Source organism: Saccostrea cucullata, unplaced genomic scaffold (genome assembly GCF_032062105.1).
Source record: "Saccostrea cucullata isolate Sc308-1 unplaced genomic scaffold, CSIRO_AGI_Scuc_v1 ctg325, whole genome shotgun sequence".
NCBI classification, from domain to species: domain Eukaryota; kingdom Metazoa; phylum Mollusca; class Bivalvia; order Ostreida; family Ostreidae; genus Saccostrea; species Saccostrea cuccullata.
Window position 1 is genome coordinate 82,402 of NW_026923278.1, and position 13,204 is coordinate 95,605.

At 35.6% G+C, this 13,204-nt stretch overlaps 2 protein-coding genes across 3 annotated transcripts; both read left to right on the top strand.

Annotated features, from left to right (window-relative positions):
• Positions 1–2,636: 2,636 nt before the first annotated feature.
• LOC134263641 (uncharacterized) lies at positions 2,637–7,781 on the top strand. 2 transcript variants are annotated; one of them, XM_062746016.1, is made up of 7 exons: positions 2,637–2,767; positions 3,338–3,796; positions 4,122–4,158; positions 6,077–6,205; positions 6,481–6,567; positions 6,907–7,047; positions 7,330–7,781. In XM_062746016.1, exons 2-7 carry the CDS (start codon positions 3,506–3,508, stop codon positions 7,335–7,337), a joined length of 693 nt encoding a protein of 230 aa, XP_062602000.1. In that variant the 5' UTR covers positions 2,637–2,767; positions 3,338–3,505; the 3' UTR covers positions 7,338–7,781. The 2 variants fall into 2 exon arrangements, with proteins under 2 accessions (XP_062602000.1, XP_062601999.1); XM_062746015.1 differs by having other exon boundaries at positions 2,645–2,767; positions 6,907–7,051.
• A 330-nt stretch (positions 7,782–8,111) lies between these two features.
• On the top strand, positions 8,112–13,160 carry LOC134263640 (pancreatic lipase-related protein 2-like). Its single transcript, XM_062746014.1, has 11 exons — positions 8,112–8,274; positions 8,479–8,744; positions 8,832–8,978; positions 9,128–9,236; positions 9,326–9,445; positions 9,561–9,680; positions 9,910–10,025; positions 10,874–11,012; positions 12,191–12,314; positions 12,477–12,677; positions 13,041–13,160. Exons 1-11 carry the CDS (start codon positions 8,172–8,174, stop codon positions 13,105–13,107), a joined length of 1,512 nt encoding a protein of 503 aa, XP_062601998.1. The 5' UTR covers positions 8,112–8,171; the 3' UTR covers positions 13,108–13,160.
• The last annotated feature ends 44 nt before the right edge of the window (positions 13,161–13,204 follow it).

The window sequence follows — 13,204 nt, forward strand, 5'->3', positions numbered from 1 at the left end:
TTAGGATTAAACTAGTTGCAACGTTCACATGGGCGTCGACTTAGAGAATAGATGGCATCTGTTTGGTTTTTTTTAATGGTAAAAGATGTCCATGAAAGTAGTATCTATAGTTCTAAATGAATATTACGATGAGCTCTTTCGTTGTGACAAAGTAATCACCTTCTGACTTTGTCAGTAATGCCTAGGTCACATTTCCCGGCCGGAAGCCGTAGACCGGTGGTAATCGATGTTAATCCGTGGTGTTAATGATGCCCCAACGTCGGTCCACATCGGCCTAGTAGTCCTTAAACTATCAGTCACATTATCCAGCGATGGGTATACGATGGGCAACCAATGCGTTTTTGGATAGAAATGGTGTGGCTGCCGGCCGGACATACAAAGGCCCTGCAATGCATTGCTAATCATAAAACGATGTTCCAGGATAAAGTATAAGTCACATTATCCAGCGATGGGGTATACGATGAGAAACCGATGAGTTTTTTGATGAAAATGGCATGATTGCCGGCCGGGCACCACTAGAGATCGGACGGTGACTGAGGCCATTTTGCGAATCGGTGGGGTCATCGGTAGGAAATAATTCGTAGTTAAAATTCAGCGATGTCTCCAACGATGCCTCACATCGCTCCTCATCGGTAACCCATCATTAACACATCTTTCAAGGATCGGCCGATGTATGGCCGAGCATCGTCCAATATCCGTTGAATTAGAGGTCATCGGGGGGTTGAGTGGTGTTCAACAGATAACTGCCGATCACCGGTCGATTTTCGACCAAACATTGGCCCGCAGTCGACCGATGTACGAACGATGTTCACCAATGTATGAGCGATGTAATATACATCGGCCGATTATCCTGGAACATCGTTTTATGATTAGCAATGCATCGCTGGGCCTTTGTAAGTCCGACCGGCAACCACGCCATTTTTATCATAAAACACATTGGTTGCCCATCGTATACCCATCGCTGGATAATGTGACTGATACTTTAAGGACTACTAGACCGATGTGTACCGATGTTGGGGCATCGCTAACACCACGGATTACCAACGATTACCACCGGTCTACGGCTACCGGCCGGGAAATGTGACCTAGGCATAATCGGCTGATGCATATTATGTCGCTCATATATTAGTGAACATCTTTCATACATCGGTCGACTACGGGCCAATGTTTGGTCGAACATCGACCGGTGATCGGCAGTTGTCTGTTGAACACCACTCAACCCCCTGATGACCTCAGATTCAACGGATATTGGACGATGCTCGGCCATCCATCGGCCAATCCTTGAAAAATGTTTTAATGATGGGTTGCCGATGAGGAGCGATGTGAGGCATCGTTGGAGACATCGCTGAATTTTAACTACGAATTATTTCCTACCGATGACCCCAACGATTCGCAAAATGGCCTCAGTCACCGTCCGATCACTAGTGGTGCCCGGCCGGCAACCACGCCATTTTCATAAAAAAACGCATCGGTTTTTCATCGTATACCCCATCGCTGGATAATGTGACTGATACTTAAGTAACTTACTTTATGCTTTAAGTATCAGTCACATTATCCAGCGATGGGGTATACGATGAGAAACCGATGCGGTTTTTTTTTTATAAAAATGGCGTGGTTGCCGGCCGGACGCCTATAGTAATCACTCAGTGATTTTCAGAAGAATAATAAAGATATTTCAACATATGAACAGACTAGAGGGTAAGAAGAAATAGAGACCAGGAGACCTAAATTCTGGAAGAAGCATGATAATGAATCAGTTAATTATTCTGGAAAAGTTTTAATTCTAAGACTCTCTTTGCCGAAGTAAAAATCATCCTCCGTAGTGGATGGACAGCCTGATTAAATAAAAACTTTGAATCACTCTGAAAATCTGTATAGCGAATGTCATCAGATCGGTGGTGGGAAATGATTACTTAGTACATGCATTTATATCAAAGCAGTCTGAAAAATACATGTAATATCAAAAGAAATACAATGTCTCTTATCAAATCGAAAAGAAAGACAACTTGGAGAAAAGAAAAGAGGTCTCCCCAATGGACACTCTTAATACCCTGGATTTGAAAGAGCTGAAGAGAAACTGCGTGGAATATGTTGACTAAAAAAGGCTTGAAAAGAGATATCGGTGTGATTTATTTAATTTTTCATCGAACACGAATGTTAATCTGATAAGGCATATAAAGAGACATACTAGTATATGAGAAAATAACATCAAGAAATGCTCAGATGATAGAAATTTTGACACTTGTAGTATTCAGACCTTGTCAGAAGACTTTTGCAGTAGTGAATCTCCTTCAGAAGATTTTTATTGCGAAGAAAAAGAGCATGACACTCCCAAAGAACAAAAATGTACGCACTGTGTTAAGGAATCCCAAGGATACCAAGTTGAGATGTCAGAAGAGAAGAACATTGAAAGGCTTGAGAAAACCAAGGGAACCTACTCTTGTTCATGTACCAAAAACGGAGGATGCAGTCAGCATTTAAGAAACCTTTAAGTCGGTACGGCAGATTGTGCTACCACCAAAGGTTCCCAGAACAAACCAGATGGCAAAAAAATTTAACTTTGAAGTCCGTACATTGAGTCATTGAAACAAGAGAGCCTCCATATATGAAAAAAAACGTTAGTGTAAAGACGTTCTTCTCTAGGAAGAAAACTTGCTTGGATCAAAGCAAAATCTAAAGAGGCAGACTAAGATAGATAGAGACTTAGAATAATACAGTATAGGTTTTCAAAGAATATGTAATTAATACTCCCAGGAACATATTTGAGGTAAAGTACATTGGTCAATAAATATTTTTGAATATATTCGATACATGCGTTAGCTTCATATTACAAACGTATATGTACGAGGAACAGTGAAATTTTGCATTGAATTTGAGAAGAATTCCGGAATTTTCTGTTTATAAATGTTTTTTTTTTAATTCAAGTACCATACAAAATCTCCCAAGTTCTGAAAAAAAAGTGTTTTTACACAATTCCTACTCATTTATGTATCATCGTATTCTATCCAAAAAAAAATAAATTCTGAAATCAGAAAAAATGCACATCTTTTTATCTGTTTTCAATGGGATCCGTGTTTTTGTCCTGTTAAGGAAGGGTATTGTTTTAGTATCTGTGATATTACTTGTTTGTCCTTTAAGTTAACTCCTCTTATTATAAGAATACTTTATTTATAACTAATTAAAAATTTGTATATTTATTGTTGAATCTTTGATAAAGCCATAAAGTATTAAGCTCGGAATTGTTTTGCGTTGAAGGGATTATAGTGAGAAATTTATTGATTCCAATGAACATTGTCAACGTATCATTGTTATGACATGCAATGTTTTCTTTCTGCAGGTACAAATTTAATATTGAGATGGGAGAGCAGTGATCATCATTAATCTCAGGGAGCACAATGCCTAGGTGATCTATTGATTTCTGGGAAAATTCCTCAGCAGCATTTCCCCACTTGCATTATGTAAGAAATCTGCAGTAGCAAATGTGAGTAGTTTTTCTCCCCCCAAGATGAGTGACGTTCCCGAAGCCTCGTCATCTTCACTTGACAAAGATGACAAATTTTCACAAGATGGCTGCCCAATACCAGCAGACGACAATCACTTGTTGACGTCTGCGGACAAAGAGTCCATCAAAATCACCCGAAAGTATGTGCCTGTCCTGACCATGCCGAAGAAGACATGCTTTACAGACAGACTGAGAAATGTGTACCTCGTTTTTGGTTGTCTTCTGTTTTTTGTGTCTCTGATCTTAATGGTGGCGGGAACCATCAGAGTCCACCAGTGTAACAAGGAAGGCGAGGTAAGATTGTCAAATGCTTTAATTAATTAATTAATTAACGATCATCAATGATAAAACAATAAAATTGAAGAAATTCAATTCCATTATAACCAACACATATCTTAAACAAATGGAAACTTTTGAAGTGGTGCATTTTGTGAAGAAGTTTCATAAAAAAAAAGTTCATAACAACAAAAATAGACACCGTAGAATTGCTAGCATTCATTGCACAGACATATTATGATATACATTTACTTTGGCAAAAGAAAAATAATATTTTCACAACATTGAAATTCTTGGCATACGATGACTGTAGCTTTTTTTTTTATATACTTATTGATTTCAGATGGCTTGGAGTGAGCGCTTCATAGAGGAAAATGTTGGTAAGTTATCAGTGAACACCTTCCGCTTCTAATGGCGACTAATTGTCACGTCCCGAAGGTAGATTTTTTTGTCTATCGTTTATGGAACGTTGTTTTAGTTATAATTGCCATTTAGTAATATAACCAAAGCAGAAAGGTGATATCACTTATTCGGTGTTCAATTAATGTCACCATATCACCAGCCGTAAACACACCTTTCTCATCAACCGATTCGCGAAATCGTATAACAGTACTGAGTTAAGTACATGTGGAGCAAAACCTGTATAATTGCAAGTTAAGAGCGATGCACTTCGTCAAACTGGCCGCAAAAAAGAAGCATTAAGTGTATTTTCAGGAAGAAAGCAAGTTGTTTCAAAATACCGGTGTAAAAGTCTTGATATTTTTATTTCAAAACTCTATACAAAGCAAAAACAAAAAAAACCCAGAAATAATACATACAACTTTTTTTAAAATAAGAAATTCATTCATAAATTGAAAATCATTGATATATGATATGTATTATCATTATCATTCGAAAAAGGAGACCGTCACTATAGAACAGTTAGTAGAGCAGTCGTTCTGTGATTGGAAGGTCTTGGGTTCGAATCCCGTCTGCGATTGGTCTAAGTCGATAAAAATAGGTCAGTACCTTTCTCTTCCACTATGAAGTGAAAGTTGTAGGATCCTCGGATGGCCTCATGTCACGGTAGGATTGACACGATAAAGATTCTTAACTGGTCAATGGTCCTGAGTACCCATCACAGGCGTATGGTTAATTCTCTATAGGAGTGAAAAATTCTCTATAGGAGTGAAAAAAAGTGAAAAATGGGACATAAAACAATATACAATTAATCAACAATCAGAAAAAGAAATACTCGTAATCTTCAAGTGACCAAAAAAAAAAAAAAAGGTTAAAATTTCTACTTGCCAAAACCCTGATCTTTGTGCTTATGGTGACACCCATAATATCTGATGTCCATGCTGCACATAATTTAACCATTTTTAATTTTTTTTTTCCTTTCACAGTCTTGTTCTGAGAGTATCTCTTGTTACCCCATTTTATAAACTAATGAATATCGAGTAAGAAATGAAAATAAAATTGAAACATGATAACAATACTGAAAATATTAAAGCAAGTATTAATAAATTCACCCATAAAACTATTATTAGGAAATTATTCTATTGGACCAATAAAAAAAATATGACATATCATTTTCCACTGATAAAAAGGCAGCGCGAAATCTACTCAAATATCATTTCTGCTGAAGCAAGTATTTTTTACAACCACTCTGATTGAATTAATATTTTCTCCCTCGATTAAATTTTTTTAAAAAATCGATTATTATGTGTGTATTTTTTTTTTTTACATTTGGTTATTAAGTAATTGTACAAAGCGTATCGGTAAATTGCACACAGAACTTTATTTCATTTAGGTAATTTAAGGTAATAACTGGTTTCTTTTGTTATAAAAGAATTGCCAAGAAGATCTTTATGCCATGCTCTGCAATATTAAGTGATTTACTTAATAAATATATAAATATACAGGCTTATTAGACTGAATTGTTTCCCACTTCTTGAGCAATAAAGAACTTTAAAAGTATATCAATAAGTTTTTATGATTCCTTTGATTGGGATTTTTTCCTTCATGCCGAGCTTTGACTATCTGTAAAGTTTCATCTACAAGATGCAAGCATTTATAAACAGATTCTTGACATTAAAATGATTAAACATCTTATTAATTTATTGGGGGGAAAGGTCCTTAAATATGATTAATGAGGAAAAGAATAACATTAAACTTACCTGCAAATTAAAGGAAATTTTAGTAAGAGTTTATTGAGTTTATATCTGGACTATACTTAACTTAACTATGCAGCCTATTTTTTCTCTTTGGAATCGTTCACGTACTATCATGTAAAGCAAGATGATTTTCTGAATGCAGATCACTTCGTCGCCACGAATAACTTTGCCCTTGAGAAACCAACAAAACAAAGTTCTGACCACGCGTTCGGAACCAGAGGTTACTCGGAGTTTGCCGTGGATGGCGACATCACAACGTGCTCCCAAACAGGTAACGCTGAGAAAATGGCCATCAAAACTCCAGTAAAACAGGTAAAATAGGTAACTTGTCAAAGGATAACAAAGTTAATTTAAAGTACAATGGCCACTGTTAAACTGGTCTTGCAGAATGAAAAAGTAAATATGTAAGGAGTTTTCTAAACATCTCAACACTTTCAGCCCATCATTTCGGGCGGTATCTCTATTGTCTATATCTATTAATTGGAGTTTGGATGTAAAATAAGATTATTTTTATCCCTAATTTTAATATTCTTTAATTAATTGTAGATGAGGAGATATGGCCATGTTGGTGGGTGGATCTAAAGTCCATTAGGCCGATAGAGGCCGTCATTATTAAAGGAAGCGTAGATCAAGGTATCATTATACAATTTTCTTCCAAAATTAATTGTTTTAGCTTTTCGCAAATAAAATCAAACTTGTAATCAACAAATCACAGAAATGCTAATCGGAATCGCTAGCAACATCCAAAGGGTTAATTTGCATGACTCTGAACATGGTTGGAATCCTTGGTTTATTCTCTCCTGGAAAGAGGAACAAATCGTTTTCGACAAGGAGAGATAAACGAAAGTTAATCCACCGTTTTGACAATGGGCTTGAGATGTCTTATATATTTGCAGGACTTGGTACCTTTTGCTCTTGATGTTTTTCATGTTATATCAACCTAACTATGGACTTTAGAAATTTAATTTTCAGGACTTCGAAATATAAGTATAACAATTCAGAACACTGAACCCAATTTTTCTGATTCTAAAACGATCAAACAAGATCCCTGCTTTACCCAGACTGAAAAGGTTTCCCCTTCCATCGTAACATCGTGTGGACGGAATACGGACGGCAGGTTTATATTTCGCTTATCTTTATTAGAACCTGATTGATATTTATTTACATTTACTTATCATATATATATTTATCAAGTTTCAGTTTCGGAAAATATAATTGCAGGATTTTTTAGATTATGAGTTGGTATCAAGATTTTTCATTTTTGATACAGTGTATTTGATTCAATCACATCCATTAGACATACATTGATAATTTTAAATTCACATAAATATTTCTTGTTGCTGCAAACTATTACAAACTCTTAAGACCCAGTGCAATTTATCTCCATTTCTGTAGATATGTGATAATTCGGAGAGGATCAGATGGCCGAAGTCCCCGGTCCTTAGTCTTGTGTGAAGTACTGGTCATTCAAAGGATATAGCGGCCATAAACTCTCGATGTCCTGTCTTTCACCCCTGATAGGTCAACCACCAGATATATACCAATGATTGAGAGACTGTGATATTTAATATAACAGAGTTGTATTTCGTACATATCTATTTATTATCTTGTTTCTTGGAGTATATATTGGGAAACAGGGAAATGGATCAGATAACGTGTGTGGAATAAAGGCTTGCCAAAGGTTAAGCCGGTTTAGAAGCACCTGTCTACTCAATGATAACTATTATTTTTTGAAAATGTCTGAAGGAGTCTTTCTTGAATATGTCAATGACTGTCATTTGTAAATTGTTTTTAAAGATATTAGTGTGCATGTCATAATCGAAATATGTACATAAATGTTAAATATACATTTTTGTCTCAGTTGTGCTGCTGTATTTTCAAACAATTTTTGTTTTACTAGAATAAAAATAAAATTCAGTTTTTAAAAAATCTATATGGTATTACAATGACTAAAGAAATAAGTGTTTCAGAAAGTTCTTTTCATTATCGATGTACACCACTCTGATCAAAATGGTACAAATAATACTAATGAGAATAATGACATTTTTAGAACAATCTTTTTGGATTTACAATCGGTATTTTTATCCAGTTCAGAATAATAACGTTAAGAAATTAATAAATTCATCCCACGACACTGCAGAGAATTATATGCATATCAAGAAATCATACACAGATAAGGTCAACTGGTTTGAAGGTTTGATAAGAAATCCGTTGCCCAAAGCAGGACGCCTGTTGCAATGTTGTGGGTAGTTGCTTTAGGTCTTTTTGGGACACTTTGGCGGGTTGATGCTAGGGTGCTTAGTAAGGACCAAGCTGAAACCCTTCATACTATCCATAAACGTGAGTACATTTATATCTCAAAAGTTATTGTTTACAGGCCTTAGAAACTGAGCTGTATGATGTGGCAAGAGAAATTCATTTTTATCGTTTGTTGATAATAAAATATAATTAATATTTTAAAAAAAGGGAGACTGAATATATACTGTATAAAGTCACTATATTTTTTTCGAAAATAATTGATATGCGTAAAAATTGATTTTTTAGGTTTTAGTGTTTGCTATGACGATCTTGGATGCTACAGTACCGGAAGTCCTTTCTGGAGTATCCATAGGCCTATAAATTTCCTTCCTCAATCTCCTCAGAAGATCAATACGAGATTCTTTCTTTACACAAGATCTAACAAGATCCATTACAATCAACTCATCGCCAACGACTACAACAGCATCACCAATTCTCACTTTGATAGTAGCAAGGACACTAAAATTATATCTCACGGTTTTCTGGAAAATGGTTTCACAAGCTGGATGAGGGTATGGTAACAATGACAGCAAAAACTAGCACATTTTAAATGCATTTAATGCAATGAACTAAAAATAAAACTTCTAAACTATTCACAGGATATGAAAGATGAGTTTCTGAAGTCGGAAGATTTGAACGTGGTGTTGGTTGACTGGGGCGGTGGATCCGCCTTCCCTTACACACAGGCCACGGCGAACACGCAAGTTGTTGGCGCAGAAATTGCCAAGCTTATCTCTGTCTTAAAGGTACAAAGTTCGAATTTTTAAAAAAAAAAAAAACAACACCAAATTTGTTGATTTTTTTTAAACTGCAGTAACGTTTCGATTTGTGAACATATTTTACTTTATACAAAAAATACTACATTGATAATAAAAATGATGACAACATTATTCAGAAAATTTCCAATGCGGATCCAATGAAGGTTCATATTATTGGACACAGTTTGGGAGCTCACATTGCCGGGTACGCCGGAGAGAGGACACCAAACCTCGGGAGAATCACAGGTCCATTGTCTTTGTGATAAACATCGAAATCTTATTGGAAAAAAAAATATGGAGAATAATGACCTTTTCGATTGCAACGTATTTTCCAGGTCTTGATCCCGCGGGTCCTTACTTCGAGAACACAGACAAGGTGGTTCGCTTGGATCCCACTGACGCCATCTTTGTTGACGCTCTCCATACGGACGCAGAGACTTTGGTTCCAAACGTTGGTAAGTGGACAAAATACTGAATTATAAGTTCGGTGAATTGCGTAATGGACTTTTGAGCTCAAATACTGTTCGTTATCCCCACATATTTTACCTACAATCTTATCTTTTTTAACAGGGTTCGGAATGATGGAACCTGTGGGTCACGTAGACTTTTACCCAAATGGAGGCAAAGATCAACCCGGTTGTAATACTGATCCTTTGACACACATTCAAATACAAGGAGGAATCTATGATGGTAAACCCCATTTCTTCAATTCTTTGAAGATAGCAGTATTCATTTTGAAAGATTCCTACAAATCAAGGAAATCAAGTCTAAGGTGCTCTTCAAATGCATTTGAAGACAAAGGGTTTGTTACATCTCAAAAAATTAATTCAGCAGATATTTACAATACATATAAAAGCTTCACATTTTCACTGATGATCTATAAGGTATGAATCATTAAACAAAAAAACCGTTGATTCAGGTACCAAGCAGTTTATTGCTTGCAATCATCTTAGAGCTTATGAGTATTTTACGGAATCCATCAACAGCGCCTGTCCCTTTGAAGCCTACAGTTGTGATTCTTATGATCATTTTAAGGTATGACTTTGTATACTTACCATCCTGATGGAAATACAATGAAGCGCATTGAAGTGGTAAAATTTTCCGTTTGGATGGAACGTTTTCAGCTATCTTAGAAGTTGATTGTCATATGATGACACAGCTATTTCTTTAGAGAGGGAAAACTCGGACAAATGGTTCATAAAAATACCAGTAGAATAGGTGAATAGGTATTCCATAAATATAATACTAGTAGCCAATCAAATTGACAGTCTACATAAACATCGAGTACGCACGTGTTCGACCAATACATGTGTTATGGTAACTCCAATAAACATGATAAATTTATAATAATGTACACATTCGTTTCAATACATGTACAGAAGCGGGAACTCTCTAACTCTCTCTCTTATAACAACTAAAAATCTCCATTTCTTTGTAACTCGTGCTGCTTGTCAAACATTACAATATTTCTTTTTTCGTTTCTAAAGAAATGGGCGTGTCATTTTGTTATAATTGACGTTCAAAACATGACTCAGAACGTTTCATCCAAACGGAAAATTTAACTATTTCAATGCGCTTCATTGTATCTTGTAGATCTTTTTTTGTGATTCCTTGACGAAAATTATAAAGAGCTGAAGAATTAGTTCATAAAATATATGGACCTGTTGGGGTGTCAATATTTGTTGGCAACCAGGCAACCAACACTTTATTGTTTAGGGGATATTTGATAATAAATGGGCAATTTGTATGTTAAAAGTACTCAATGAATAAATGTCTCTACGAATTCATTTGTTTGGAATGTAAATTCACGGGTAAGGATGCTTAAACTATGAAAATTGGTCTCCAAGTGATAGTTCTATACATGACACTTGACATCCGCACAGGATGGAACATGTCACTTGGATTGTTCCGTTGCTGGTAATTGTGGAAAGATGGGATACCATGCTGGCGAGTTAAAATCGGTGAAAAACGCAATTGGTAAAAAGTACTTCTTGAAGACAACAACCCGTGATCCATATTGTGGTAAGTAATTCAAAACTTAGGACACTAGGAAGTGGTGACCATATACGACTATATTTTTGAAAGTACAAGTTGATATATTTTCAAAAACACATTAGAAACTCAGTCAATACAGCGCTCGCTCCGTGTTCGGAAGGTCTTGGGGTCGCTCCTTGTCTGTGATATACATAGATGGATAAAAAACAATGAGGAGCATCTGTTCTTCGGCATTTTGAAGTAAAAGTTGCTGGTGTTTCGGATGAGACCTTAAAATGTAAGGCCTTTAGTCGCAAGGGGTTTAGTAATGCTAAAAGTTCATCATTGCTCAAGGGATCTGAGTGTCAAATAAAAGCCCAGATATTAAGCACCTTTATTTGCCTATTCATTATCTCATTGGAGTCAAATAATCTTGCAAGAGACGTTAAACTACAATGAATTATTCAAAGTCGGGCCTGCATGTGCAACCTTTTAAAAACGATAGTTTATAATGAATAAAAATGTATTGTGTTCAGTAATCATAAGCGCCTATCTCTTGACAACTTTCTTTTTAAAAGATGTAGTATAGAAATCTTTTGGATGTCAGTGGTTGGCTGATTATATGCTGTTTATCGTCCAATTTGAAATTTTTTCACTCATTCGTATAGACTTTCAATGAAGTGTCACAAATCTTGATCTAGATGCATAGCATTGATCTGTCTTTATTTCACTGACGTCTACTGTGACGCGGTCGCTCGGTTTTAAGGTTTCATCCATAAGACCCGTGATTTTTTACTTCTCATTCCTCAGCAGTTAGCAGAGAAACAGAAGCTGTGTGAAACATCTGGAACCGGGTCCTTTCGACTACTAGATTTGGCAAGGATTAACTAGATTATAGTTGTACATGTACAAAAGTCTCTACGCGTCTTGAACGTTGATTTGAAATTTTCCTGTTCAATTATGGTTGAAATACTGTATGTCACCGTGAAATTCTGATAATCTTCGAATACTTGCATAAATGTTCCAGATAATGTTACCTGAGGAGCGATTTTGGTGCAAGCGTCAATGCAAAATCGTTATCGTGCAAAACAAGTAGACCCAATAAGATAAATTTTCTTGCTAGGGATTATTACATTATTCGTGGTTTATTGAATATTGATATAAATTTTAATATTAGTCTGATCAACTAAACCAATATATAAGTTTTCTCTATAATCTATGCATAGAGTACCATTACGTTATCCGGGTTACCTTGGGCCATCCATCTGGATCCCATGAATGGCGTGGGGAACTTAAGGCAAATATACATGGCACACATGGACAACTTGGTCAAAGAACTGTTACCGAAGAGTATGTATAAACTACATGTCTATTGTCAGTAACAACGTCTATTCGACACAAACTCATTATGTGTTATGTCCCTGTTGGAACATAACAAACTGTCTTTACTTATAGCTCATAATTATATAACCAGCAGTGACCGTCAATAAAATTATGCTTTTTTGCTTGCAGTTATGTTTATTTCCAACCTGGCAAGAGTTACTCTTACGTCATCGCAATACCTCATAGCATCGGTGACATCAGAGACGTCTCGCTTCAGTGGGTTCACCACGGGGCGAGCATTAACCCGTTTCAGTGGAATCTATTCAACCTTCGCCATCCAATGCTTTACTTCCAAAGAGTAGAAGTGGTTTCAGGCGGCACCCATCAAAAGTGAGTCTGGTTTTCCATGATTAATTGCAAATCCAGATTTCCGAATAATTTTTTGCTTTGATTTCTTATGCAGTGCGAATTAATGCGTTTATTATCTCGGTTTTTATTTTATACATCTATATATATTTTTTCTTCATTATCTTTTAATTTTTTTTAAAACATTGAATATGTTAAATAATTCAATTTGACTATTCATTTGTGTTCCTTATAATTTTAAATCGTTAATTTTTACAAAAGTTTATAACTTTTCCCCCGAATTTTTTTTTTTTAGATTTTTTTAATACGACTAAAAAGAAACCACCTATCACTTAAGTTGTTTATTAAGTTTTTTTATGCATAAAGATTTGATTATACTTTTTTCAGAGTGGCATTTTGTAGCACTGTAGGTACAGAAAGCGGAACTCAGAGGACCCTTAACACAATATGCTAACTAAATATATATATACATGTATATTTTTTTACTAATATAAAACCGTAACAAGATTGTTTGTATTTTTTTTTTTGTATCAACCTTTGATTTGTTATAG

Excerpts from the sequence above, each read along its gene's own strand:
- LOC134263641 (XM_062746015.1), top strand. The coding sequence starts at position 3,506 with ATGAGTGACGTTCCCGAAGCCTCGTCATCTTCACTTGACAAAGATGAC. Across the intron at positions 6,206-6,480 it reads CACAACGTGCTCCCAAACAG|ATGAGGAGATATGGCCATGT; the intron begins GTAACGCTGAGA and ends AATTAATTGTAG. Across the intron at positions 7,052-7,329 it reads GGACGGAATACGGACGGCAG|ATATGTGATAATTCGGAGAG; the intron begins GTTTATATTTCG and ends CCATTTCTGTAG.
- LOC134263640 (XM_062746014.1), top strand. The coding sequence starts at position 8,172 with ATGTTGTGGGTAGTTGCTTTAGGTCTTTTTGGGACACTTTGGCGGGTT. Across the intron at positions 8,275-8,478 it reads CCTTCATACTATCCATAAAC|GTTTTAGTGTTTGCTATGAC; the intron begins GTGAGTACATTT and ends TTGATTTTTTAG. Across the intron at positions 8,745-8,831 it reads GTTTCACAAGCTGGATGAGG|GATATGAAAGATGAGTTTCT; the intron begins GTATGGTAACAA and ends AACTATTCACAG.